Source organism: Paralichthys olivaceus, chromosome 7, assembly GCF_024713975.1.
Source record: "Paralichthys olivaceus isolate ysfri-2021 chromosome 7, ASM2471397v2, whole genome shotgun sequence".
NCBI lineage: Eukaryota > Metazoa > Chordata > Actinopteri > Pleuronectiformes > Paralichthyidae > Paralichthys > Paralichthys olivaceus.
In genome coordinates this window covers 14139782-14164915 of record NC_091099.1, presented here as the reverse complement: position 1 = coordinate 14164915, position 25134 = coordinate 14139782, and the positions used below count along the sequence as shown (strand labels likewise).

The window sequence follows — 25134 nt, the reverse complement described above, 5'->3', positions numbered from 1 at the left end:
CAGTGAGTTGGTGGAGCAGCAGCAAACGGATGTCTCCCTTAAGGCGTTGCGGGAGATGGTTTGCCCTGTTGGTGAGGTGGGAAATCACGCTCAGTGTTATTTTATTGATAATGGTGTGTTGGTGAGGAAATGGGTGCCTCAGTGGGAAAATTTTGTTGGGGATCCTGTTTACCAAGTTGTTGTTCCCACTAAGTTTCGCAGTTTGGTGTTGCAGATGTCCCACAACGAGAGTGGTCATTTGGGCGTCAGGAAGACGTACGACCGCATCCTGAGGTATTTCTTTTGGCCCCGACTGAAAAGAGATGTGTCGGCCTACATTAAGTCGTGCCATACATGCCAATTTACCAGTAAACCTAATCAGACACTCAAGCCTGCTCCTTTGTTCCCAATACCAGCTGTGAGGCAGCCTTTTGAACACCTTGTTATTGATTGCGTGGGGCCCTTGCCCCCTTCGAGGTCAGGAGTTTGTTACTTGTTGACAGTGATGTGCCAGAGCACAAGGTACCCAGCTGCCTATCCACTGCGAACAATCACAACCAGGTCTGTGGTGCGTGCTTTGTCGCAGTTTATAGCTATCTTTGGTATTCCCAGGGTCATCCAGTCCGACCAGGGGTCTAACTTTTCATCGCATCTATTTTCGCAGGTCCTGAAGCAGTTGCGTGTTAAGCACAATCAGGCCTCTGCCTACCACGCACAAAGTCAAGGTGTTCTGGAGCGATTTCACCAGACCTTAAAGGCGATGTTGCGTGCATATTGTGTTGAGATGAAGGGTGACTGGGAAGAGGGTTTACCGTGGCTGTTGTTGGCCGCGAGGGAAGTTGTGCAGGAGAGTATAGGGTTTAGTCCCAACGACCTTGTATTTGGCCATACTGTTCGGGGCCCTTTGGCCCTGTTGCGTGACAACTGGAAGGAGGCGGATCCTCCACGAAACCTTCTGGAGTATGTTTATGGTTTTAGATACAGGTTGTATAGGGCTCAGGAGGTGGCTAAGAGTAAGTTGGTGGGTGCACAGAGCAAAATGAAAAAAACATTATGACCGTCGGGTTGAAGATCGTGTTTTTCTCCCAGGAGATCAGGTCCTTGTTCTGTTGCCCATTGTAACATCTCCCTTTCAGGCTAAATTTTCTGGCCCTTACTCTGTGGTTGAAAAACTGTCTGACGTGAACTATCTGATTGCTACTCCAGACCGTCGGTCTTCTACTCATCTGTGTCATGTGAATCTATTGAAACCATACTATTCTCGTGTGCAGGAGTCCGGTGTTCAGGGGGTCCAGTCATCGGATGTCCATCCTGCCTGTGTGTCTGTTTCTCCATCCCCTGTGATGGCAGAGCAGGGCGGGGACGGTGTACCAGGCCCTGATGACGCTGTATTATATGGCCGGCTCAAGAATTCTGAGACTCTGCAGAATTTGGATGGTTTGCTAGGCCATTTGGAGGTTTCCAGACGTGCACAGTTGGTTAGTTTGATTAGGCATTATACATGTTTGTTTAGTGACACACCTACCCGCACACACTTGATTGAACATGATATTGATGTAGGTGATTCTAAACCCATTAAACAGAAGTTCTACCGTCTTCATCCAGAGAAGCGAAAATTTCTTGATGCCGAGGTTAAGTTTATGTTGGAGAATGACATGGCGGAGCAGTCCTGCTCTTCTTGGGCCTCGCCTTGCTTGCTCGTTCCAAAGTCGGATAACACGCCCAGATTTTGTTCAGACTTTCGTAAAGTAAATAGTGTCACAAAACCTGATTGTTTTCCCCTCCCTCGTGTGGAGGATTGTGTCGACCAGGTTGGGTCAGCTAAATTTGTGAGCAAATTTGATTTGCTCAAGGGATATTGGCAGGTCCCACTGTCTGAGAGGGCAAGAGACATTGCAGCATTTATTACATCCACAGGCTTATATTCCTATTCAGTCATGCCTTTTGGTTTGCGTAATGCGCCGGCGACCTTCCAACGCCTGATGAACAGGGTTGTGGGAGATCTGGAAGGTTGTTCAGTGTATTTAGACGATGTTGTCATTTACTCAGATGATTGGGACGTCCATCTTGACCGCATTGGTGAGTTGTTTGACCGCTTGGCTCACGCACATTTAACTGTGAATCTGGCCAAATGTGACTTTGCGAAGGCCACGGTTACTTATCTTGGTCGTGTGGTGGGTCAGGGTAGAGTTTGTCCTGTGAGAGCAAAGGTGCAAGCTATTGATAACTATGTTCCTCCTACAACCAAGAAAGAACTGATGAGGTTTTTGGGGCTCGTTGGGTACTATCGTTGTTTTTGTAGGAATTTTTCAACTGTGGTTGCACCTCTTACTAACCTGTTGAAGGCTAAAGCTACGTTTGACTGGTCTTCTGAGTGTCAGTCTGCGTTTGAGAATGTGAAGGCCGTTATTTGTCATGCTCCGGTTTTGGCTGCTCCTTTGTGGGATAGGCCCTTTAAAGTTGAGGTAGATGCCAGTTATGTGGGGGCGGGAGCAGTGTTGCTGCAACCTGATGACTTGGGAGTGGATAAGCCTGTTTGTTTTTTTTCACGGAAGTTTAATAAGCATCAGTTAAATTATTCTGTTATTGAAAAGGAAACACTGGCTTTGGTTTTGGCTTTGCAGCATTTCAGTGTCTATGTTAGTTCTGGACCTGTTGTTGTTTTCACAGATCACAACCCCTTGACATTTCTGAGTTCACTGCAATGTCCGAACCAACGTTTAATTCGGTGGGCCCTGTTGTTGCAGTCATTTTGCCTTGAAATCCGCCATATCAAGGGCTGTGACAATGTGGTAGCTGACGCCTTGTCAAGGGCTCCATGTGATTAATCTGTTTGCTGTATATTCATATTGGTGTCTGTTTTATTTGTTTCAGGTATCGCCTGCTCCCTTGTCCTTTTCCCTTCTACCTCTTGGGTTGCCAGGGTTCCGTGTGGGACCCTGTCTTTATGGGGGGGGGTGTTACGGCCCCAGCCCATGTCTGTGTCCTGTCTGTGTATGGTGTGTATGCTGTGTGGGTGTGTCTTGCAGGTTGCTGATTGTTAGCCGGCTGGAGGTTCCTGTGCAGGGCTCCCTGATTGGCTTGCTGTTATAAACCCCCTGCCGTGGGCTGTCTTGCTCTCTCTCACTCATCCCTGAGATCTCCATCCTGCTGCATCTTTTGTTATGTTCTGCACCTGACAACATGCACCACACATACTACATCACACTCAAACACCCTCACACACTACTGACGCTCACTTTCACACTCCATCGCTCATTTCCGTTTATGTTAAATCAATAAAGCATATTGTAATTCGCTACATCACGCTGCCTTGTCTGTGTTGTTGCGGCCTCAGAGCCAGGCGTAACAATCAGTACAATCTCAACATTGCAAGTTCAGCATTAAATGGCTCAGAGGTATTACCTCTTGCCTTGTAAACATATAACCGGCAGAACCACAGAAACCACATGTGGCAGCAGAGAAACTGTACATATAGCGCCCTTACTTTATTTGTTCAAAGTGCTGTTTGATATTGTCATTGTTCTGAGCAACATACTTTGTATACATAATCTTTCAATTCTCCCAGCATGCCTCGTCTGATGTGGAGAAAATGATCCTGGGCAATAAATGTGACATGAATGACAGGAGACAGGTGTCGAAAGACAGAGGAGAAAAAGTGAGTATCTGCAGCCGCTCATGTCTGAAATCAGTCTAAAACAAGTACGGTGCACTTTTCCAGTTTGCACTGAGTGGCACTAACATTGACTTTCTTTTATCTCACTTAGCTGGCTATTGATTACGGGGTGAAGTTCTTGGAAACCAGTGCAAAGTCTAGTTTAAACGTGGAGGAGGTAAGCAGCAATGTTTAACCCTAGAAGGGTCACGTAACATGAGTGATAATTTATTTTTACAGTTAACGTTTGTTCTTTTTTTTTTCTGTCACTCAGGCTTTTTATACCATGGGAAGAGACATATTGCATAATCTGAGCTCAAAGACAGTAAGTGGTTAAGAGTTACTTACAATCGATTCTTAAATGTGTGAGAGATCACTTGTTTAATACTGTATTTACTACATTTCTCCACTGTCATGTCTCCCTGTGCTAGACTGACAACGGTGCCGGAGGGTCAGGCAAACCGGTCAAGATCTCAGAGAAAAAGTCAAAGAGGATTAAGTTCTTCAAATGTTCGCTCCTCTAGGCTGCTCATTTTTAGCGCTCGCAGCTCACAGCCTGTGTGACTTTGCTATTTTGGAGCGTTACTGCCCCCTGAATGTCCTCGTAGCAGCGGCAGCACTGGTCATAATCAGAGAGCCTTACTGCCGTCATGAAGCTCCCAGTGTAATGAGTGGTTGAGACGCTATCGTGATCTGATGAGCGGAGGAGCATCACAGAGGAATGAGGCTTGATACTGTATATGGCCTCGTGCGAAGACTTGTGCGTGATCATCAGCAGTGGTTTGTAGCTGGCCATCAGTACCTGTCTCGCAGGAGGCAGTGATGCTGTTGGCATTAATGATACCTCTGGTGGATCTCATGAAAACATCCCAGTTATGCATAGTTGTCGTAAAAAAAAGGAAAACAATGTGAAAAAAATTGTTTTTTTCATATACTGTAGCATTATTTTATCCAAACTACCTACTGTCTTATTTAATATGATGATTCTGTGAGTCTCAGCACTGATTGTATTTGTCTGTGTGAATTTCTGTGTATTAATAATCTTATGGTCTCCTGTTGCACTGGCAACATTTCTGCTTGTTCATGTGTGCCTATAGAAGGACTTACAGTATTGTTTTAAAAAAGACAAATGTATGTATAAATACAACCTACTGTATTCTCTCAATTTGTATTTATTCTTTTCAAACAGAGCCTTTATTTATACAGGTTTGTGTGACAAAATGAAATGGAAAAGGTTCTTTGTTTCTTGGAAGCTGTTACATATTGTTATGCAGTTGTCAGTATTTGCATGGAAGCTGTAGGGACACCTCTGAGTGGGACATTATTGAGCACATTTTACATTTGATCTCAAAAATGTTTACAGACTGTATTTCAAAGTGTCAACCATATATAGGACATTCATGTTTTTGCTGTTCACATAGTGTACATGTGATTATTAAGAGTTGTATATATCCCTCAGTTTCACCTTAAACTATAGACATTAATCACGTTGCCCTTTTCGTCTCTACAGTGAAAACACAATGACATGGGAAAGCTGTAATGTAAATGATTGTGTTCGTAAGCTACTGTATGTTACACCAGTGAAAAGTAAAGAAAGTAAAGAAAGTGGATCTTCAAAAGAGAATATAATGTTGGTTTTCCCAGTTAACATTTACTACAAGATTGGAGAGTTAAGCATTAATTGTCATCAAGTTTCTTTTCCTGTGCTTCATCTTCTTTCTTCTCTGCCTCCATCTTCTTCCCCACGTCTTCCCCTCCGCCAGCTGCCACCCTGTTGACTTCAGTGAGGTCTCTCTCGCTGCTGGAGGCTCTGGGCTCCCTGCAAACCATCAAGCTCTTTGTTTTCCTCACGCTTGCGTTACAGCTCTGTGACCTGTGAGACAGCAAGTAATTTTCATCCGCCACAGTCAGATACTCAGTGGTGTCGGAGAGGTTTCTCTTTGCCTTCATCTTGGTTTGATCTGCCATGGGCTCTGCCGCCCGCTCGCTTTCTGAAGGACTTGGATCAGTCAGATTTTTCTCCTCTTTTTTAAGCACTGTGGGGGCGGCGCTAGTTTGAAACTGCTGGGCAAGAGTCCTGACTGTTGATATCTTAGGCATCTGCCCCAAAGTGCTGGGGTGCACCTGATACTCTAAGTTTCCTGGCCACTGATTTGGCTCTTTAGTTACTTGCTCCACCAGTGACCTGTAGTCTGCAGTCTGCAGAACATCATCACCTGCTTCTGCTGGGTTGTAGATAATGCTGCTCATTGCCCTCTTCTTTGTGATGGGAGAAGTTTGACTCTGGGTTTCAGTGGGGACATATCTCAAAGACTCAGTTCTCTTTGGAGAAGAGGACGCTCCCAACAGCATGGTGGCTTTTTTTGTTTGTTCAGCTGCTTCCGCTGGTTCATCAGGAGGGCTAATAATGATGGTGCTCATAGCCCTCCTCTTCGTCAGCGGAGACGTGGGTTGGTCGTCAACCGGATAGTACCTCAAGGATTTGGTCCTTTTCGGAGGGGAAGAAGGTTTTAGTCTATCCTTGTCTGTTAGGCTGTCTATCAGTAATGTGCTGCCTTGTGTTATGTTGGTTATGGTCTCTTGGCTTGATGCTGCAGAAACAGACTTTTGTTCACATGGAGATATGAGAATGTCCACACAAGAGCTGGGCCTCGATCTCTCCAATCCTGCAACGTCTAAGGTCTGACCACCTTCCTTTGTGTTGAGAGTACAAGCACTGGAGGCTTGCCGCAGACTCCTCTGCCTCTCTACACCAGTTTTTGTCGTCTCATCTGTGTCCTTCTGCTTTTGTGCAAACTCCTCCATGTCCATGTGGAAACGATAAAGGCTGTAACCATCAGCACTGTTAATGCTGCCCTGACGAAGGAGAGAGGATGGGTCGCACACTGAGGAGTTTCGTGAGTAGGTTCTGGTCAGCTCCAGTCTGTCCACCCCTGCAAGTTTTTCGAGGGCAACAGCCATTCGTCCGTGGATCTCCTCCAGTTGAGCCAAACGCAGATCCACGGTCTGCAGAGAGGCCTTCATAGTGTTCTCCCTCTCATTTACCTCCTCCAGACGCATGGACATGTTCTCAACTCTGCCAAAAACACAATCAAAATGTATGTATGTATTTCCTGGAACTGGTGTTTAGAAATGTCTGTACACAAAGGAGGCTCACCTTTCTGAGGTAACCTTGATGCGCTCATCACTGGAGGACTGCTGCTCGTCCTCTTTTGCACGGAAATATTCCTCCACACACTGTTCTTCAAACTCATATAGACTTTTTAACTCCTCTGGATTCAGCCTGAGCTCTGGTAGAAACAAAGCCCAACACTTTTTGTCAGTCTGAGGCTATATCCATGCTACTACATTTTGTTTGAAAATGCATCAACTGTGCTACAGATATGCCTTGCATCCATTGGTGTTGTGCAGTTAGATTCAGCAAGTTACAATGATACAACTGCCTACATGCTTTGCAGATGAGCTATACATGTCTATAAAACATGACAGGATTAGTTTAATTGATTCAGGATAAGATTAAGATATGTGTTTTTTTTAATTATTAGATGAAACTAACTGAGGCCTCGGTCCTTCTCATCCAGCTCTCCCTCTTGTTTCTTCCTGGCACACCGACGACACAGCCTGCTGAAGAGGATGTAGAGGTGGCTGAAGATGATGAGAGGTGGAGGAAGGATGGGACGGTCATGAAAGGTCATGATCAGCTGATATCTCTGGAACTTCCACACCTGGTTGGAAATGGACTTGACCTCAAAGAAGGTGTTGCTGTGGAACAGGAAAAAAAGATTAGCGAGTACAAACTGTACCTGTACAGTTGATGTGTTATGTAAAATACCAGCTCAGTCAGATCCTCGAACATATACTTACTTAAAGACTGCTATGAGCAAGTTGACCAGAAGAATGTTTGCCACGAGAAGGTAACAGGCCATAATAGCAGGTGTGAGCCAGGCACCCGGGATGCAGGGAGGGAGTTTCTTTCCATCTTCGTCATATAAATGTTCACCACATGGAGCTGTGGGGAAGGGAGGTTACAGCTGTTGAATTTATTCTGAGAACTTCAGATAATTGATTTGAATTACATAATTGACTTACGGTTGATTTCCATTGCATAGACTTCAGACAAATCCGAGAAAAGCACAGTCAAGAGAAAACACGTAGAAAGGGTTAAAATCAATAAATGTTGGATTTTCATATCGTGCTTCTGTCAAGGTCAAGCTGACGTTCATCATCAAAATGTTACTCCAACTTTTCAACACGGCAAGCATGTCTTTTTCACTTCATGTTTTTTGGAAAATTTAAATTTCATATTTTTCACAGCTTTGTTGAAAATTGTTTTTAAATGTGGAGCATTAGTCTTAAATACATGGAGCATCAAACATGATATTTAATTCCGTTTTTTAAATAGCTGTGTAGTGCCTTCACCCTGACAGAAGAAACTGACAGAACTTGAAGGCAGATGATCATGATCCAGGGGGATGAGATAATGATACCTATTCTACTCTCTCTCAATGCAAAATTATGGCCATGCATTTAAGACAGACAATTACAAATGTACCAGCAGAGGGAGACAAAGTATGAGAGGTCCTAGCATAACATATTGATTCACAGAATTTGACACAGAAATGAATGTAACGCTGATCATCTGCCCAGAATCAGGAAACAGAATCTTACTATAAATTCTAGTCTTACGGTCTATCGAGTCCGCAAAAACCTCCCCATAGATCATCCAGTAGGGCATGTAGAAAATGTTTCTGGCCAGGCGCCAGGTCGGCTCCTCATCTGGGTGAAGGATGGCCTGCCGAGCCACCCCGAAGCTCATGAGCACCACCAGCATGATCACTACAAAGTACATCATATCAATCATCTGAAAATAAAGAGGAACAAACATTTGAACTCTATGAGAACTGCAGTTTATTCTGTTAGTATACAGTATGTATCACGCCTGTCATGTGACTTTCATAGGATTTATTTGAAACACTTAAGGTCCTTACCATCTTCCCAATCATCATCACATATGGTCCCAGGTATTTGTTGACTCCAAAGATGTCCAGGACACGGATGTACCAGAAGATGATGTCTATACAGTAGATGACCCTGCCATAGCCCATGTAAGGCTCATGCTGTAGCCGAAGCATAAGCCCAAGCAGGAAGGTGGCAATGGCAACCATGTCTGTAATGTTCCAGTACTCCTCCATCCACACACTTATCTTCTGTTTCAGCTTCCCCGGCTCCGACATCAGAATCTAGATACAGTTCAGAGACCACAAGTGATCTTAAACACACATAGTTACTTGAATTTGATCAGACCATAAACTGTTCATAAAGTTAGATGTGTTTCCACTTTCTCCTGTTGTATGAAAATGAAGCTAAAATATCCTGCATAAATGTGCTGCCATCTTGTAGAGCCCAAGTATTGAGGTCAGCTGTCAATCATAACATAATCACCCTGTTTTTATAGCATCAAGTAACTAATCATAATTCGTTTGCCACATGTCCCAGCCACTAACATGGAGGAGCCAGGGCTGTTGGCCCACAATGCAACCAGCCACCCGGGGGCGATAAAGAGAATTTGGCTTCACTCTCATGTCGCTCATCTGACAATATGTAATATCTTGTGCTCTTTACCTGTCTGACTTTCTCACTGCCAAGCGTGAGGATGTATGCAATGACAGTCCACTCCTGTAAAGATGGCCATCGCTCCATTTTCACCAGGATTATGTAGTTGTACAACATCAAATATCCCAGATAGCAAATCTATTGGAAAAAGACAAACGTTATAAAGTTGCTTTATTGTAAGTTAGAATTTTTTTAAATGCTCACTATAATTTGTCTCATGCACAAAAAGGAAACTCACAGTATTGAACCAGAATTTGGTGAAGGGTGCATCGTAAAACTCAAAGAGCCTTTTGCCAATGGGGATTTTGCGGACGTGAGTGCTACCCTCCTCTTCATCTCCCTTTCGGGAAGTTGCATCCGTATTGGTTTCCTACAATGCAAGAACAAACTCTCAGTTTATCATCTTTCGTCTTATTAACACGATGTAAAAACTGATTAATCTGACAAGATCAGCATGATTCTGGACCTTGCTGGATTTTGCGTCATCGTCCTTGTCTTTTCCCTTGTCTTTTCCTTCAGGTGCGTGATCATCGCCAAGACGGAAATCCAACAGTAGAATCAGAGGAGGAAAGATGATTCCCAGAATAACCTTAAAGAAAATGTTCAGTTTTTACAAGATACAGTGATTTTTTTGTTTTTGCTTGTTTACAGTGAATTATTTTACTTTTACTTCTGATGTCACTTCTATCGTTCCCTCTGCCAAGGAGGTTATGTTTTCATTTTTGCTTGTCTGTTTTTCTGTCAGCAGAATTACATCAAAACTACTGTAGTATTTTTCTTAAAACTTGTATTAAAAGGGATTGTTGGCCCTTGGCATAGAAATGCGGCTTATTGAGTCTCATTTTTAAATTATTTGCTGATTGCTTGAAAGGAAAACATTTTGTGGTATCAACCTTGAGGCCTGGATTCTTGCCGATCCTTAAGCAACCCATCCACATGTCAGTGAGCAACATCTGGCTGCAGGTGTGGGCGATGAAGTCACGTTGTTTTGCAGCGACAGCCAGCTTCAGACAGGTGGAGTTACTCCAGTTAACCAGCTCGTATGTTAAGAGTTTCATTGCCACCTGCTCATCATGCTTGTAGGATTGATCTAACATCTCATAGGCCAACTGGCCAAATTCTCTGTAAAGGAGATGGAACAACGACAATTATTTCAATACAGCACTACTCCAAACAGTTTGATAAATATGTTATATGATATATAGAAATATAGATATGTTAATGCAGACTTGTGAGAGGTGAGAGAGAAGTTAGAGTAGTGGACTGAAAACCAACATAAAGGTTTTAAAATAAGAGTGATAGGCACCTGTTTGTTTTTAACCCCCCCAAAAAATAACTTGAAACAAGTGAACCATATGTGAGAGACGTTATCTGTACTGACTTGGAGTTGTTCTCCAGGTCCTGGGAGATGTCATCCACCAGCTCACTCTCAGAGCACTCATGAGCCATGGCTTTGTATAGTTTACAAGCCACCAGGGCCTTCGCCATGGCCTCCTCTCCTCGCTGCCAGAGGAAGAGCGCCATCTTCTGGCGCTTCATCAGCACCCCCCACAGCATCAGCTCATGGAAGGGGAACTTAAATCGACAGACCTCAGGGTCATCCGCGTCGATTTCCACTTCTTCCTCTTTTTTCTTTTTTTGCTTTTTCTTGCCTTTGGTCCTGGGTTCATCATCCTGATAAAATTTGAAGATGATGAATTATTCTGCTGCATGTGAGAGTTGTTGTTTCAGCTAACTGACAGGGTTTTATTGTAAAGGAAACCTCACCTCCATTCCAAGGAGCTTTAGAGCTTTTGGCTGCAAGAGGAGGAAAAAAAACATATAATCAATATTAGATGTCACTTAATATAATGAGCAAGTCATTGTCATTTATTTTCCTCCAACCACGCGTACCCTTTTCAGTCCGTACAAATTATTGTAGAGGTTACGGAAAGCCTTCCTGGTGTAATTGCTCCTGTATGCTCCACCCATGAGGTACTCCAGCACCAGACCAATGTCAATCAGAGTGATCTGATAATCTGGAGGAAGGTTTCCCTACAAATTCACAAGAGCCATATTTAACAAAGCTGCTGTCTGAAGATGAAACCTGATATGATCTAAATAGTCATTGTGTGTTATGATTAATGCTCCAGGAGGGTTCATTTGTACCTTTTTGACGTCCCTAACCACAGCATGCAGTGTGTTAGGTGGGCCTAGTTTCTGAGAGAAGAGGAGAGGAGACATAATGTTTCATATTTGTCAGATCTGCATTTTGTTTTATTTTTATTTTTTGTGTGTAATCTCCACCGTGTTGTATAACTCCTCCAGTCTGGGAATGGTGAGGAAGTGGTGAATATTGACCCCGTTCTCAAGGAGCAGTTTGACGAAGTCCACTCTGTCCAGCACCAGAGCATCCATCATCGCCTGCTCCAGAGAGTTCACCTAGGAGACGTCAACACGAGAAACAATCCGATTATTATTTACACCACGTGGCCTTCAATCTATTTATTCACATTTGAATCAAAAGTAATGTTTTTTCTTATGAACCCTGCTCTTACCCAACGAATCATCTCCAACTTTCTGGGGTCTGTTTCCTCTGGAGGCTCAGGCTTTGCCTTTCCTTTCCCTTTGCCCTTCTTTCCCCGGGTCTTACTGCGAGGAGCGCTGGCGGGACTCCTCTGCTTCTCCTGCGTCGGAGCTACAGATGTAGCATTGGCCATTGCACCGGCAGGCTGACCAAAACATATAAGAGGGGAGGAATGCTATATCTCTTCTTTGAACATTCACAAAACAATAAATATTCGCCTTTTGTTATAAATATCACTTGTTTACATTAAATCATTACATTTTTGTGTATCCGACCAAAACAATTCAGTTTAATCAAAGTCCCTCTGTCTTTTTTGCCAAAGTTTGAGAACATGTTTGTAGCTTAAGTATTTTATTTAAAATAGTTTAAAAAAAAACAAATTTTTCTTCAATCCCAAATACTATACATCATTGATAACTTTGCAACTGTAGTGCACTCATTTGGAATAATTTATTCACATTATTCAGATGTGAACACCACTCACTGGTAAATTGTGTCCGTAAACAAAGATGTGATTGCGTGCGATATCCACTCTGTTCCAGGCCAGAGCCAAACTGAGCTGATCTGCTGCTGAAGCATTGGTGCCTAAAACAAAAGGAATGGAGGAACAGAGGGAAGACAGAGAGAAGAGGTGGTATGTCATATGTACTGTGCTGCAATAGCACCAATATTGTTGTGATATCTATCTGTGATGCAGCCAGAAAATACCTTTTAACAAGGCAGTGAGAATGGCCATTTCAATATCTTGTTGCCCCTCGGAACCCATTCGAAAAACTGTGATCTACATGTTGGAGAAAACATGAGAAGAGAGGAACTGTTGCAGCCGTCGTGTGATGGTGGGATATGTTGATCACAAACTGAAAAGATGAATTGATGAATCAATGAACAGATGAATGTGTATGACTCAAATGTGGAGTGAACTGGTGGGACATTGTTTCAGCAGGACCCTGCTGCAGCACTCTGTGGCTGACCCCTCACGCGCTTACAGCTAATTTACTTGTCAGACACAGTGATAGTGCTCTCCTTGTTACGGGCTTGACTATATCAAATGAAGTTACGCTGAGGACCCTGTCACATGTGCAGCCGTGGTAAATGGAATTAGCTTGGCATGAACATGCGGCAGTGTGTCAGAGATCTCTGAGCTGATCTCGAGATGCGTCTATAACCAGCCGTTAACATCAGTATCAGGACTGAAGACTTGTGTTGCTCTTCCAGACAGATGCAGGATGCTAACAGGGAGACAATGAACTCCATAGTCAGTTAAATAATGTGTCCTGGTGTTACATCATTTTCAACTTTTTAAGTCAGTGTTTTTAATTTGTCTAACCCAGCTGTTCACATGCATTTAGGAGGAGAGGATTATGCAGGGCCTAGACAGTGACATTGATTCACCTGTAGGTTAGTCGTGGCACTTTAGATTAATAGCAGGCAAAGTTCTGCCACATTGTCTGGGTCGGGTATCAGTGAGGACTAAATGGCACACGGGGGGGAAAAAAGGCCGCAGCAGCATGATCTTTGAAAAAAAGCCGTTTAAATTGCTTATCTGAGTGTGTTGGAGCATTAGGCAGACTAATACACCAGGGATAGAGGACGCAAAGTCACTGGTGAAGAGATAGCACTCTGGGCTCTGAAAAAAAAAAGCCTGGGGAGAGAAAGAGTAACCTGGCTGAGGATTACCGAGATGGATCCTCTCCTCCATCTGTGTGCTGCATGTTTACTGTGAATGGATGAAGTAAGAGCCTCTGCTAAGCAGGTGGCAGTGTGTTCTGATCTTTCCAACCGGAATGTATAGAGTCTGGAGATTATATTTGCTGGGTATTACCAACTACTCATCACATCACATGGATGCTCAAATGCAGCCGCTATTTATGCACCAAGGTCTCCCATCAAACACTTCTGAGAAACACGCATGGCTGTGGGATTAATCTGTGGAGACTCATCACATGCTTCATCATATGAGCACCAAGCTGCATTGTTTACATCAAAATAAATACTTTAAACTCGGCAGAAATCGCACATCAGCTGCCACCTCGCAGCTTTGCACTTATGCATGAGCATTTAAGACTTGTCCGCGGTGAAGCTGCGAATGACCCGGATTACATGACATGACCACGACAAGCATAAAGAGATGACAGGCAGGTTGTGGGGATTATGTTTATTCAATATGTTAATGGAAACACATAGATGAGTGGAATGGATGAATGACGATGGAGACCAGATGTTTCACAACTCAAAAAGGATTTATTGATTGACACAGACACGTTATTTTTCAAATACAAGATAACTGTGAAATACAAGGAGCCTGGTGATATTAACACATATACAACCGCTTGTATTCTCCTACTCACCAGCTCCCTCTTCTTCATGCACTCCATTACCATGAGCAGGATTTGCTGCGATTGGCTTTTGCTGTAATTGAATGTCTTCTGAATAGTCACCAACAGTTGGTCTCGGACATCATCATTAACCAAGCTGGAGGGTGGGGGTGGGGGTGGGAGTTTGAGAGGGTGACATTTCAGCTTTTTAACCAGAGGAGTAATGTGAACTTTAAGAACTCATCGGCTAAAATCTCACCCTCCATCCTCGGAGAACTTGTGAGCGAAGGAAATGATGTCAGAAGCTCGGCCGCTGCCGTCGCACACCACCACAGGGATGGGAGGCTCGTCTCTCAGGCTCTCCAGGGCGATGGAGATCACATTGGGGCCTCCCTCCACAATCAGACACACCAGGGGGACACCCTGACCCAGACCTGGAAAACAACAAAAAAAACAGTCGCTGAAACCCGTTGAACAAACAGAAGACATTGATGTGATGTGTCAACAGACAAAACCTTAGGAGGGAGGTAGTGAAGTCAGTGGTGACGGCTGAGCATCCCTTTGCTGTCCCTGCCTTATCCAAGCTCCAGGCATAGGATGACAAAGGGAAGCCCACAGGTCACAGAGGAGCTCTCCGCTGACATGTCCAACGAGACTAAGTGTCTCAGTCACATAACACGGGGGATGTAGGAGGATGTTTCATCACGTGCGTGCAGCACCGTGTGACTTACGGGTGTTAATCTTCTGCAGGGAGATGTGCTTCTCCAGCAGTCGACGTAGTTTGACTTCAGAGCCATACTTCCCGCAGGTGCCATTGTCAGTCAGGATGAAGTGGGAGTGGCTGTTGTTGAGAACAGCCAGTTTGCTCAGGGGATTAGCCATCGTCTGATAGGGTCTGGTTACCTGCAAACGAAAGAAGAAATCTGTTTAAAAGAAGAAAACTCTGCATGAAAGTGTCTTTGTTTAAGAAATGAAATGCAGCTGCAGATGTTCTTACATCTTTCCCAATGAGGTCCTCTTTGTTCTCCAGGATCCCCCATGGAGCAATTCCTATTGCACACACCTTCCCTCGTGACTTGGAGGAGTGGTCCTTCAAGGCATCTCCCACATGACGGATCACCCCTGAGTTGCAATAATACAATATATTGTTAAACACAGCCTAATGGATAATGATGCTTTCAACTGCCTAATGGGGCTGCATCATGGGACACATTGTGTTTACTGCACAGGATAACCTGCAGATTGTCTTTTGCGATTAATTTTTCCACAGAAGCTTTAATTATAGAGCTTAAACCTCTGACAATGGGTTGGTCAAACCTCCCCTAGGAAATTGCAGAATTTGTATTATGTAATGACAATTTAGAACAAAGGTAATCTTCTAATGTCACAAATGATTTGTTAAGGGAACATTAAAAGCATTGTCCTGAGCCGTCAGCATCCTACCCGTGTTGACTCCGCCCGTGAAGATCCACGCTCCAGTGGTGACGGCAGCTTTGATCAGGCCTTTGCCGAACACCTGCTTGAGTTTGGGCTGGAGGTCGAAGTTCTGGAGGCCGCCATGAACCGAGATGAGCAACGTGGGCAGCTCCAGCTGCCAATCCTTCACCATCAGATGCAATAAGTTGTCAGGCTTGGTGTCGTAGGAAACCCGGATGTACTAATTTAGAAAAAAAAGTATTTGAGTTGTTTTAAAAAAATACTGCATTGAGACTTATTTGTAATGAAACCACATTGTCACTTGTGAAAAGAGCCTTTGAGGCCACATCACATCCACTCACATCTCTTATAACCTCTTACAGCTCCATCTACATTAAACAAAGACATTATTTTCGAGTAGCTGAGACTCACCATGGCCTTGTTGATGAATCCTCCACCCTGGAACTCTATTAGGCCAAAGGCGTCTGTTGGGTACGTTCTGGTGTATTTTAACAACGTCCATTTATCCTTTGGGGTGTCGAGCTGCACCAGCTGGTTCGTTTCCTCTACCGAGTTGGCACCGGGAGGAATAGCCGCGTGCTGTGTTGTCAGCTGACCACAGGCACATCTAGACAGCACAGAACCACAATCACTATAAAATATCAGGGCTGATCCCTGATTTCTAAACTTAAAAAAACTATGTTTGTTACATGGAGAAATCCCTGAGAGGTACACTGTCCAGTGTTGAGAATGATCTGAGTCAAAGAATGTTGTTTCATTTGCCAGTGTCTTTTCCTCGAAACACACATTGTGCAGGCTCTTTCATGACTGTGCCCATTTCTGGGAAATAATGTGCCTCATCGAACAAAGGGCTGCGCTGCCTGGCTGCTCTCAGCCTGTTCTCGGAGCCCAGCATAGTAACCATGTCCTAAAATACACTCTGAAAAACCAGGTTTAATCTCAGTAAATGTCTGGTAACCTGTTGTCATAGGTCTCATTATTTAGTGAATTAATTAATTATAAATATTAAGAAAGGAAACATTACACTTATAATGAGTATAAAACATTATTTATATTTTATCGTACATTGTTAACACTGTCATGATTCTATTAAAGACAGATCCTCCTATAGACTTGAATGACATCCACATTCTTTTCATATTCTACTCAATTAATTTGACTGAAATTAAAATAATTGACCCAAACTGTTTCAAGTAGATATATACAAGTTGTTTTGGGATCATGTGCTTAAAGTGAACTCTCATCGTAAAAGAATAACGAAAAAAATGTTGCAACCTGACCAGAGTTTAGCACAAGTGACGAACAGTCATTAAGTTTAATTACCTGGTTGGATCCTTGGTGGGAAATATGTGAACACATTCTCTTTTGAGAAAGGTCCTCTCGATCCAAGCCTTCTGTGCCTGTTATAAGAAAAAATTATAAAGAAAGACGGTGTTAGTCGACGTGACATGCTGTCATACCACAGAGAGATCATCCGTTGTTTTCTTTTAGTTACACTATCGAAATCCTCCTGTAAATTGTAATCCTGGCTAAAAGATGAGGACTTTTTGTATCTTTCCAAAAAAATAATTAATAAAATGACAGAGAAAACAATTAAGACTTGTAATATCGATTGGCAAAGACATCTTCTATTGTTCCTGAGATTATTATAGATTGATGATACTGTGGTATTAGACACTTTATCATCATCTGCTCAAGTTTGATGAACAGCACATCTAAGTTCAAAGCAAGTGTTGCTCTGAGAACCAGTGACAGTGTTGACCAATTAAAACTGAAGCATCGGAGGCAAAATGCTCAAAAGTTAAACGGCGAAGTAAACTAGTATTTAACAACATTAAACTGTATCTGTAAAACTGAAGTCATATGAGCATAAATGAACAGCCATAAATAAATGCCGATGAAGTCTTGTGACCAGTGACCACAAGTGCCCACAACACAGTGGAGTTACTGTTTTCTCTCTCTCTCTGTCTCGCTCTCTCTCTGGGGGTACTGCAGGAGGGTTGCTGCAAAAAGATCAACTTATCCTGCATTGCCTTCTATGTTGTGCATAGAAATAGTGTTCAAAACAGATGTTTCTGTGTGTGTATGTGTGTACCCTCATGGTACCAGCTATCACCATGGGATCCTGTTAATATTTAACTTTATTATGAATTGCATTGGAATAATTTTTTCACGAGATATAACTATACTTTAAATCTTTATATCACACTCATACTTTAATTTATTTTGCTGATCTGTGGCAGAACTGCAAAGAAACACTCTCATCATCATGTGTAAATAAATAAATAAATAACCTTTATATTGTTTGTATTGAATGATAATATTCTCACCAGATTCATTCAATTAAATGTGTCTTTACCGAAAACAGTCATCTAAAAATGACTCGGTTCAGTAGATTTAGTAAGTATTGAATGGCTAAATCAGAAAATACAACAAATGTAACATAAGAATATTTGTCTAAACAATCCAAAGTATTCTTAGCCATTTAGTCTCATATCACCATTTAAACAATTCCTTTAAGAACACAATTCTACTGTGTGTATGTAAATTACAAATACTGCCTTTCATAGGTTTTTGTAAAAATATTACCATCCTGATGTATTTTTTAAAAAGTCCAAAAGGTTGTTGTTGCTTCCGTCTATTTTGTGTCCGTCCTTTCTCAGCAATTTTCCATCTCAGTGTTATCGTGCATCATTGAGCACTCACAACTCAAACTGTGCTGCCCTGCTGACATTCACCACATCTAAATTCAGATTCAAGGTACTATAAATCGAATCACATCTCCTGCCACTCGCCAGCATCTAAATAATTCTGTCACAAAAGTGTAAAAAAATAAGAAGTTGCTGCTGTAAATTGTGGATGCACTTACGGATAATCTTCGGTCCGAGCTGCGGAGTCCTATCTCTAAGGCTGCTGGAGAGGTCTAGCGTCTGCTGCCTCTCTACCAGAGCTTTCTCCTGCTGCTGCTCTCCCAGTCAAGAGCTCTCATTGAATCCCACAGGAGATGAAACTTCTTCACTTTATGAGGGCCAGTTAATATGATGAGCATGTGAGCAGGGTCTTTGTTCACCCAAGTCTCATGACTCCAGTTCAAGGTAATCCTTTTGGGAGTCCCATGACCAACCTCTCCATGCCCACAGGGTATTTTCATCCTTCGCTTGAACAAGGCACAATAAATCTACTTTGATACCCGGCCCCTAATCTCCCAATTTGTTGAAACTCCTTTCTTTGTGTTCACTTCATAGTGTGGAAGATCTTTAGTTTGTGTGAGAAGATGGAGCAGAGCGGCCGACCTCGCAGGGACTGCAGTGTCGTTCAGAGGCTCTCCAACTATTAATTTGAAAGTTATTACCCCCTCCAACTACTTTGATTTCAACCCAATTTGCATAATTGAGAGAATTGGATGCAGGCATTCTTTTGGAAGGCGCCTTGTTAAGACATGACTGTTTCTCCAGTTGGGGGCAAGGTCAGTCGCTGCTAATTGCAGTTAATCTCCATTTCCACCCTCCTTGTTTTTGTGGTGTAAAGAAAAAACTCAGTAGAGCAGCAATTCAATAGTCTCTTAATCTTACTTTTAAAGAATGATAGTGTCAAGGAGGTTTGCATTCGACGTGTATAATAAATAGCAAGGTGAAAAAAAGATGTAAAAACATTCAATCTAACCTACAGGCTGTAGTTTGACTTTCAACTTTTTAAAATGTAGACAAAAAACTGGGGAGATCAGGCCTCTTTTTTATAAGGGAATGTCAACACAGATCTTTTAATGAGTTCAAACTGAATTATGTTTATTGTACATGGTGGACTTACTGATGTTATTCAGTTTTAATGATGTTTATTACACATAATGATCGTCATGTAGTAAATCAGTTTTAAATGAATTATACTTATTATACCTGGTGGCCTATCAGTTTAAAACTATTAAGGGCTTGCAGGTATGTGCTAAAATAACCAGAGGAAGGCATTAGGTGGGCTGGAAGCTGAGTTGGAGTTAAAAAGCTCAGAGCTGCAGATACTCATTTAAAACCTTCCTCTTGTGAAGGAGTTTGATAATCGCTCCTTTTATGGTTGAAGTGAGCAGTTTGAGCCCGACTGTAATAAGTCTTGTTGGTGAAAAAAAGACGAGGGAGGTCGGTGGCTGATGTCTCAGGAAGACAAAGAGAGAGAAGCCTGACACACACACACCCACACCCACACACCCACACACCCACACACACACACACACACCAACTTTCCCTGTTTGGTCCTGGCTCTGGTGAAAAAATTAGGAAAAAAAATTGCACATGAGCCACTGTTAATTATAGCTGGAGAAAACAAAGCTCATTTGCAGAAGGGTTTGGCCAGTATGACGCAGTTATTTCAGCTTACTTAAACTCATTAACCACAGCAATTAAAACCAAAATCCAGTCAGCAGCCAGCCGCCTTGTTATCAGCTGCCTCTGAGCACTTAGCAACAAAAACCTTAAAGAATTAGATACCGTGGGATCAGATTGTGTCACACCAGGCAAATTAACACGACTTAAGACAAGCCTCGGAACAATAAACAACATTCATTCCTGCGTGCTGCGTTTTCTGAAGAAAACAAAAGGCAACTGTGTGAGATAAACATTAGAAGTGGTGCGTTGCTGAGAAGGACACAGGAAACATATTTATGATTATTTCATTAGCTGTATTGAAAAAAAAAAGATCCTTCTCTTAAATATTAGGCCACTGCATTGCAACACTAAAAATATGCATATTATTCGCTGTGTTGGAGCTAGTCATTCCACCAATACCATGTTTGCATTCAGTGAAGACACCTACAGTCCACATTCACTGTGTGCCATACATTAATGTGTCTCTCCGCTGGAATCACATGGTCCCAGTCTCCTGACCCACAGCTTAGCGAGCAGCTAAATCACAGCAAATTTGTTCCAGTTCAGCTACAATTACATGGACCATTCAGCCCCATTAGTCGTAAGGAAAAGGTAAAATGATGCCTGTAGTTCTCTATGCTTATATGTGACCTGGATGCACACGATGGTTCAGAGTTGGTGGCTTTAGAAAGTAGCAAATAACGAAGAATCCTTTGTTCTGTATATTGATTTCAATAACGATGGAATTCGAACAACAAGAGCCTCATCAGCACAAGTGAAATAGATCAGAAAGGATTTGGGGGTCCTTTGAGGAATGTGATGTCTCCAGGGTCGAAGATAAAAGCAACTAATTGCTCAGCTTTAGTATTGAAAGGCAATGTGCTTCGAGTTTGATGCTATGTGACAGGAAGGAAACCCATGTAAAAAAAAATTCCAGACCCATGGTCCATCTCACGTGAACCGAATAAAACGCTGCCGTTTTACGTATTTTCACTTGAGGGGAAGGATATTTGGAAGAAGGCGACACAACTCGAGTTACAGGCTCTGGATAGGCAAATTTGCATTAACTGTGAAGCTAACTGTTTTCACTCTGCCCTGTTTGTAAATGCTCTCATTGTGTGTCTGAGTTTGAAAATCCAGTTAGCCATCACGAGTCCAACATGTCACTGATTATCCCCGAGAGTTGAGGGAGTCATAAGACATTTTTTAAAGACACTGTTTTCCTGTGTTAAAGGAAAGTCTGATAGAAAAAGGAAATAAATGGAGTTTTTCTCTAAAATAAAATAAGGGATTCGGCATAGAGATAACACCTGGGCACTGATGATTATTTATGTCTGCTGAGGTTTGACGGCAGGTCACCTATAAGATGAAAAGTGTTTTATGACAGTGGTTGTTTTCAAATGTTTGACTTGTATTCTGGGCTATATTTTTAAAAAACTGCCACACCCTTTGATTCTGCATTATACATATAAAGAGAGTCAACCTATTGCTAACATGTCACCATGTAAGTGTCCAGGATGTAAAGTTACAGAGCAGAATCACTACAGTTTCCCTTTGCTTAGACCACAGCTTTTTATAATTTCCACTTGGATTGGTTCATAATTTAGTCCAACTTCTCTAAGTTTGTCCTTCAGTGACATAGACCCGTTTAACTTGTCTTTGCTGCAACATTTGAGGCTCCTACTCCTTTAAGTCTTAGTTTTCACCAAACGCAGGGCTTCACCCCAGCTCTGGTCCTGGTCCTGCAGCCCCAGTATAATTCATGCTCAACCCTGACCTGAATCTTAAAGCTTTTTAAAGATTCTTGGCCCTCACCTGACCTGAGCCTGGTGCTTACATCACACAGTCATATGATCTCACACAAAAAAAGCACTGTGAAAAATGCAGAATTTCTCAGTCCAATTTGTATTGATTGTGATGCTTGAACAGCTTTTATTAATTTGATTAATTTGGTTTCTAAGAGTTTGAAAACAAAACTTCTCTCTGATCAGTCAAACTAAAACTAAAACTGCTTTCAGTCCATTTCTTTCCTCACTATTGACAAATAAGATATAATATCTCAGTAAAATAGGTTAAAGGTCAGTAGTCAGCTGGGTAGACTCCACAAGCAGCATCTTTATGGCAACAGACAAAGTAATATCATGTGAACGTATTTAACTGAATGTGCTCTCTGTTAGAGACTTTTACCCTCCATTTTAATCCATCCAAACACTTCGAAGGGATACTGCCTTCAATTTCTGATGCACTATACCATGGATGAAGAGTAAATCCTCCTTCATACCACGATCCACTGTAAATAATGAAGTATACGCCTATCGTTTAAATAAAGCAGATAAATCTGGTTTGTGCTGCCAATGAGTTTATATTTAGCAACATATCCGATCTCATCAAAAATTCAGCGGAGAGCCATGACATTGCTGATTGCTTGATGGAGTAAAAGCTCGTATAAATAGAGGCTGTGTGTTTTACACAGCACATTAATCTCACCAAATAATGCCTCCATTAACATATAGAAACCCATAACACTGAATACTAGACGCCAGTGTCGCGACTGAAATGTAAAGAACTAATTTAGATTTAAGAATCTGCCTCAGTAATAAACAAAATGTTTAAGTACAGGAACATTTTGATGACGGTTTTAGATAAGGGCTACATGTAATCAACAGAAGTTTAATTTGAAACGCATTATCTGCTTTTTATTTCATCTTTTTACATTTTTTTTAAACTTTTAAACTAAGAAATCTTTATTCATATATGCGGTTCTGTAGTTACACAAAACAGACACCAAGTGAGCACATTTGTGGTGTGTGTGGGTGTATAATCCCAGCATACACTAGATTTGAGTTAGAAGCGTGCATGAATATAAAAATTGCATCTTTCTTGCTTTCAAGGACATGTTAATAGGAGTGTGTTAATCACATGAAAGCAGACTTTAGAAAGATATAAAAGTCCTTAATCTGCCATGGCCATGGTCTCCCATACTGTGCCATTATGAAGGATTAAAGTGGCGTACTGGAGTGAGCGGCTCTCTCTGCTTCCAACACCACTTAGCACTAAGTTTGCAGGGGCTGGGAGTGCAGACCATGTGCTCACCAATATACAGCCCCCAGTCCTAAAGGATGCACGCAGAAGCTCTGAAATGATTGGTTAGGCCCTAATATGTACTCTGGCTATAGTAATGGCATGTGACACAAGCTGCGCAGCACAAGTCATTCTCAGAAAAATCATGTGGTTTCACAAAAGCTGCCAAGAGTTCACAAAAAGCAGCCAAAATCAAATCCAGTTGTTTGTATATTAAACATATACTCTCATTATACAATTAAAGCAAAACTTAAAGGGTAACATAAAGACTCTTGAAGAGAAATTCATTACACTCCCGTTTGGAGCTAACTCAGACAGGAGACACTGAATCACCTGTTGAGCGTGACCTCATCTTACCTTCTGCGAGCCAGATGTGGTTCGTTTGAGCGAGGACCTTTTAAAAGTGGCACTCGGCCCCTTGGCGTCCATGTTGACGGCTGACAGTTTGAGTTAAACTGACTTCGACTGGGATCCTTGGAGAGCGGCAACAGGTCAAGGTTCGGCAGCAGTGTCAGCATGAGAATCAGACAGAAACCGCTGGAAGTCCACTACAGAACCAAGGCATGGCAACCACTTCTGTGCTCACACAAGATAAAGAATCAAAGTTTCATCAGCATCATTGAAGGTTTCAGTGCTTCTCTCTCCTCTCTGCAGCTTACGCCCGACTGACAAGACAGAGATCCCAGCCAGGGATATAAATCACTCGATGACACACTTGACACATAGACCCTTTTCCTCTGCCGGGCATCCCATAATCAGGCTTAATGCAGCCAGCTCTTACGAAGCCTCAGAGTCTAATGGATAGAGATTTAATAAATGGTTATTGAAGGTAAATCTACTTTGGCACACCACAACCCCAAAAAAGGCTTAGAGAGATAGACCATGAGAGCTGCAAGGCTAAAGTTAGCCGGCGCAGAGCCAGAGGTTGTCCCACCAGATAAGGCTCAGTGTGTCTGACAGGAGGGCGACAGGAGGGTCCCAACAGAAAGGTGCACACACAAACACACACATACAAAATGCAATACAGAGACAAAAAACACCAGAATAAACACACATGCTGAACAACACTTGAATCTAGAGGAAAAGCGTCAGACTCTTTCACTCAGCTCTTATTTAATATCAGGGCTCAATGTCCTGTATGATTATTATAGTGATAAACTCAGAATATAATGCACAGTGGAGTTCTCTCACTTCCATGCGACAGCAGCATTGGATGAAGTCATATCACAGCACAGATTTAAAGCAGCTTTATATTAAGTATTGTACATTATTAAGTACAGTTTAACCTGTTACAATATACCAAGGGAATGAATGGACAATAAAACTAATACAGCCTAATAAGAAATTGCATTTAGCAAACATTTACAAATTAGAGCATTTTTTTTGCGTTTTTATAACAAAGATTGAATAAAACTGAAACCATTAGCAGTAAGATATTATATCAATGCAATATAATTTTTAAATAATTTTGCAAAGTTTGATTTTATCTTGTTTGTAACATATTTTCTATTTGTGTATTTATTGGTTAAGGTTAGGGTTGTTGCTGTGTGATCTTCAGATTTAATTACATTTCATTATCTGTATTATTATTATTATTTACTTCTAATGAATGTTTATCTATCAAAAAAGAAACTATGATCTGTAATATATATATAGTGTAATGTTTAATTGTTTATATATTTTTTATAGATGATCTGAAACTTCTTCTGATACCTCCGACCTTCTGAGCCACAGATGGAAAAAGAGTCAGATCAGATAAATTAGATATCCAGTGACTCCCTCTGCTGGTTACTAAATTGAGCTGTTGCAGGAGGCAAATAATACATTTCCATGGCAACAGTCAAAACTGTCTAGAAAACATTTAGAGAAAAAAACCCTTCTGCTTGAAGCGGGCGGTCTATGTCTGTGTCAGCCCCTCAGATCAGATAATAATCCTGAACTGTAATGAAGCTCACATAAGCCTCAGGAAGCAACTGTACCTGTTGTGAAGAAAGTCAGAGGATTTTTCCTTGAGGTCCAAATCACAAACGATCAACAACAACCACCATGCATGGATGATTTCTCTATTTCTTCTCTTGTCTATTGCAGCCATGTGTCTCAGTGTTGTCTGACTGGATGAAGGATGGATAATGCGTA

The 25134-nt window shown here is 42.0% G+C and overlaps 2 protein-coding genes across 3 annotated transcripts in view; one reads left to right on the top strand and one right to left on the bottom strand.

Moving 5' to 3' along the window:
- LOC109624398 (ras-related protein Rab-8B) overlaps positions 1-5253 on the top strand; it is a 9338-nt gene extending 4085 nt beyond the window's left edge. The window contains exons 5-8 of the mRNA XM_020079020.2: positions 3548-3637; positions 3747-3812; positions 3909-3959; positions 4066-5253. Coding sequence (XP_019934579.1) covers positions 3548-3637; positions 3747-3812; positions 3909-3959; positions 4066-4158 — 300 coding nt within the window. The 3' untranslated portion in view covers positions 4159-5253. The remainder of the gene's footprint in view (positions 1-3547; positions 3638-3746; positions 3813-3908; positions 3960-4065) is intronic.
- LOC109624397 (transient receptor potential cation channel subfamily M member 1-like) lies at positions 4791-25134 on the bottom strand. Of its 2 annotated transcripts, none has more exons than XM_069528980.1 (28): positions 24978-25134; positions 23356-23574; positions 16889-16965; positions 15977-16172; positions 15572-15785; positions 15126-15250; positions 14860-15031; positions 14388-14562; positions 14162-14285; positions 12522-12594; positions 12298-12398; positions 11785-11958; positions 11534-11668; positions 11396-11446; positions 11141-11281; positions 11015-11044; positions 10629-10921; positions 10141-10369; positions 9714-9836; positions 9486-9617; positions 9257-9385; positions 8623-8874; positions 8303-8495; positions 7724-7744; positions 7499-7643; positions 7191-7396; positions 6792-6924; positions 4791-6710 (listed from the first exon to the last, which is right to left on the bottom strand). In XM_069528980.1, exons 2-28 carry the CDS (start codon positions 23425-23427, stop codon positions 5312-5314), a joined length of 5115 nt encoding a protein of 1704 aa, XP_069385081.1. In that variant the 5' UTR covers positions 23428-23574; positions 24978-25134; the 3' UTR covers positions 4791-5311. The 2 variants fall into 2 exon arrangements, with proteins under 2 accessions (XP_069385081.1, XP_069385082.1); XM_069528981.1 differs by having other exon boundaries at positions 8321-8495.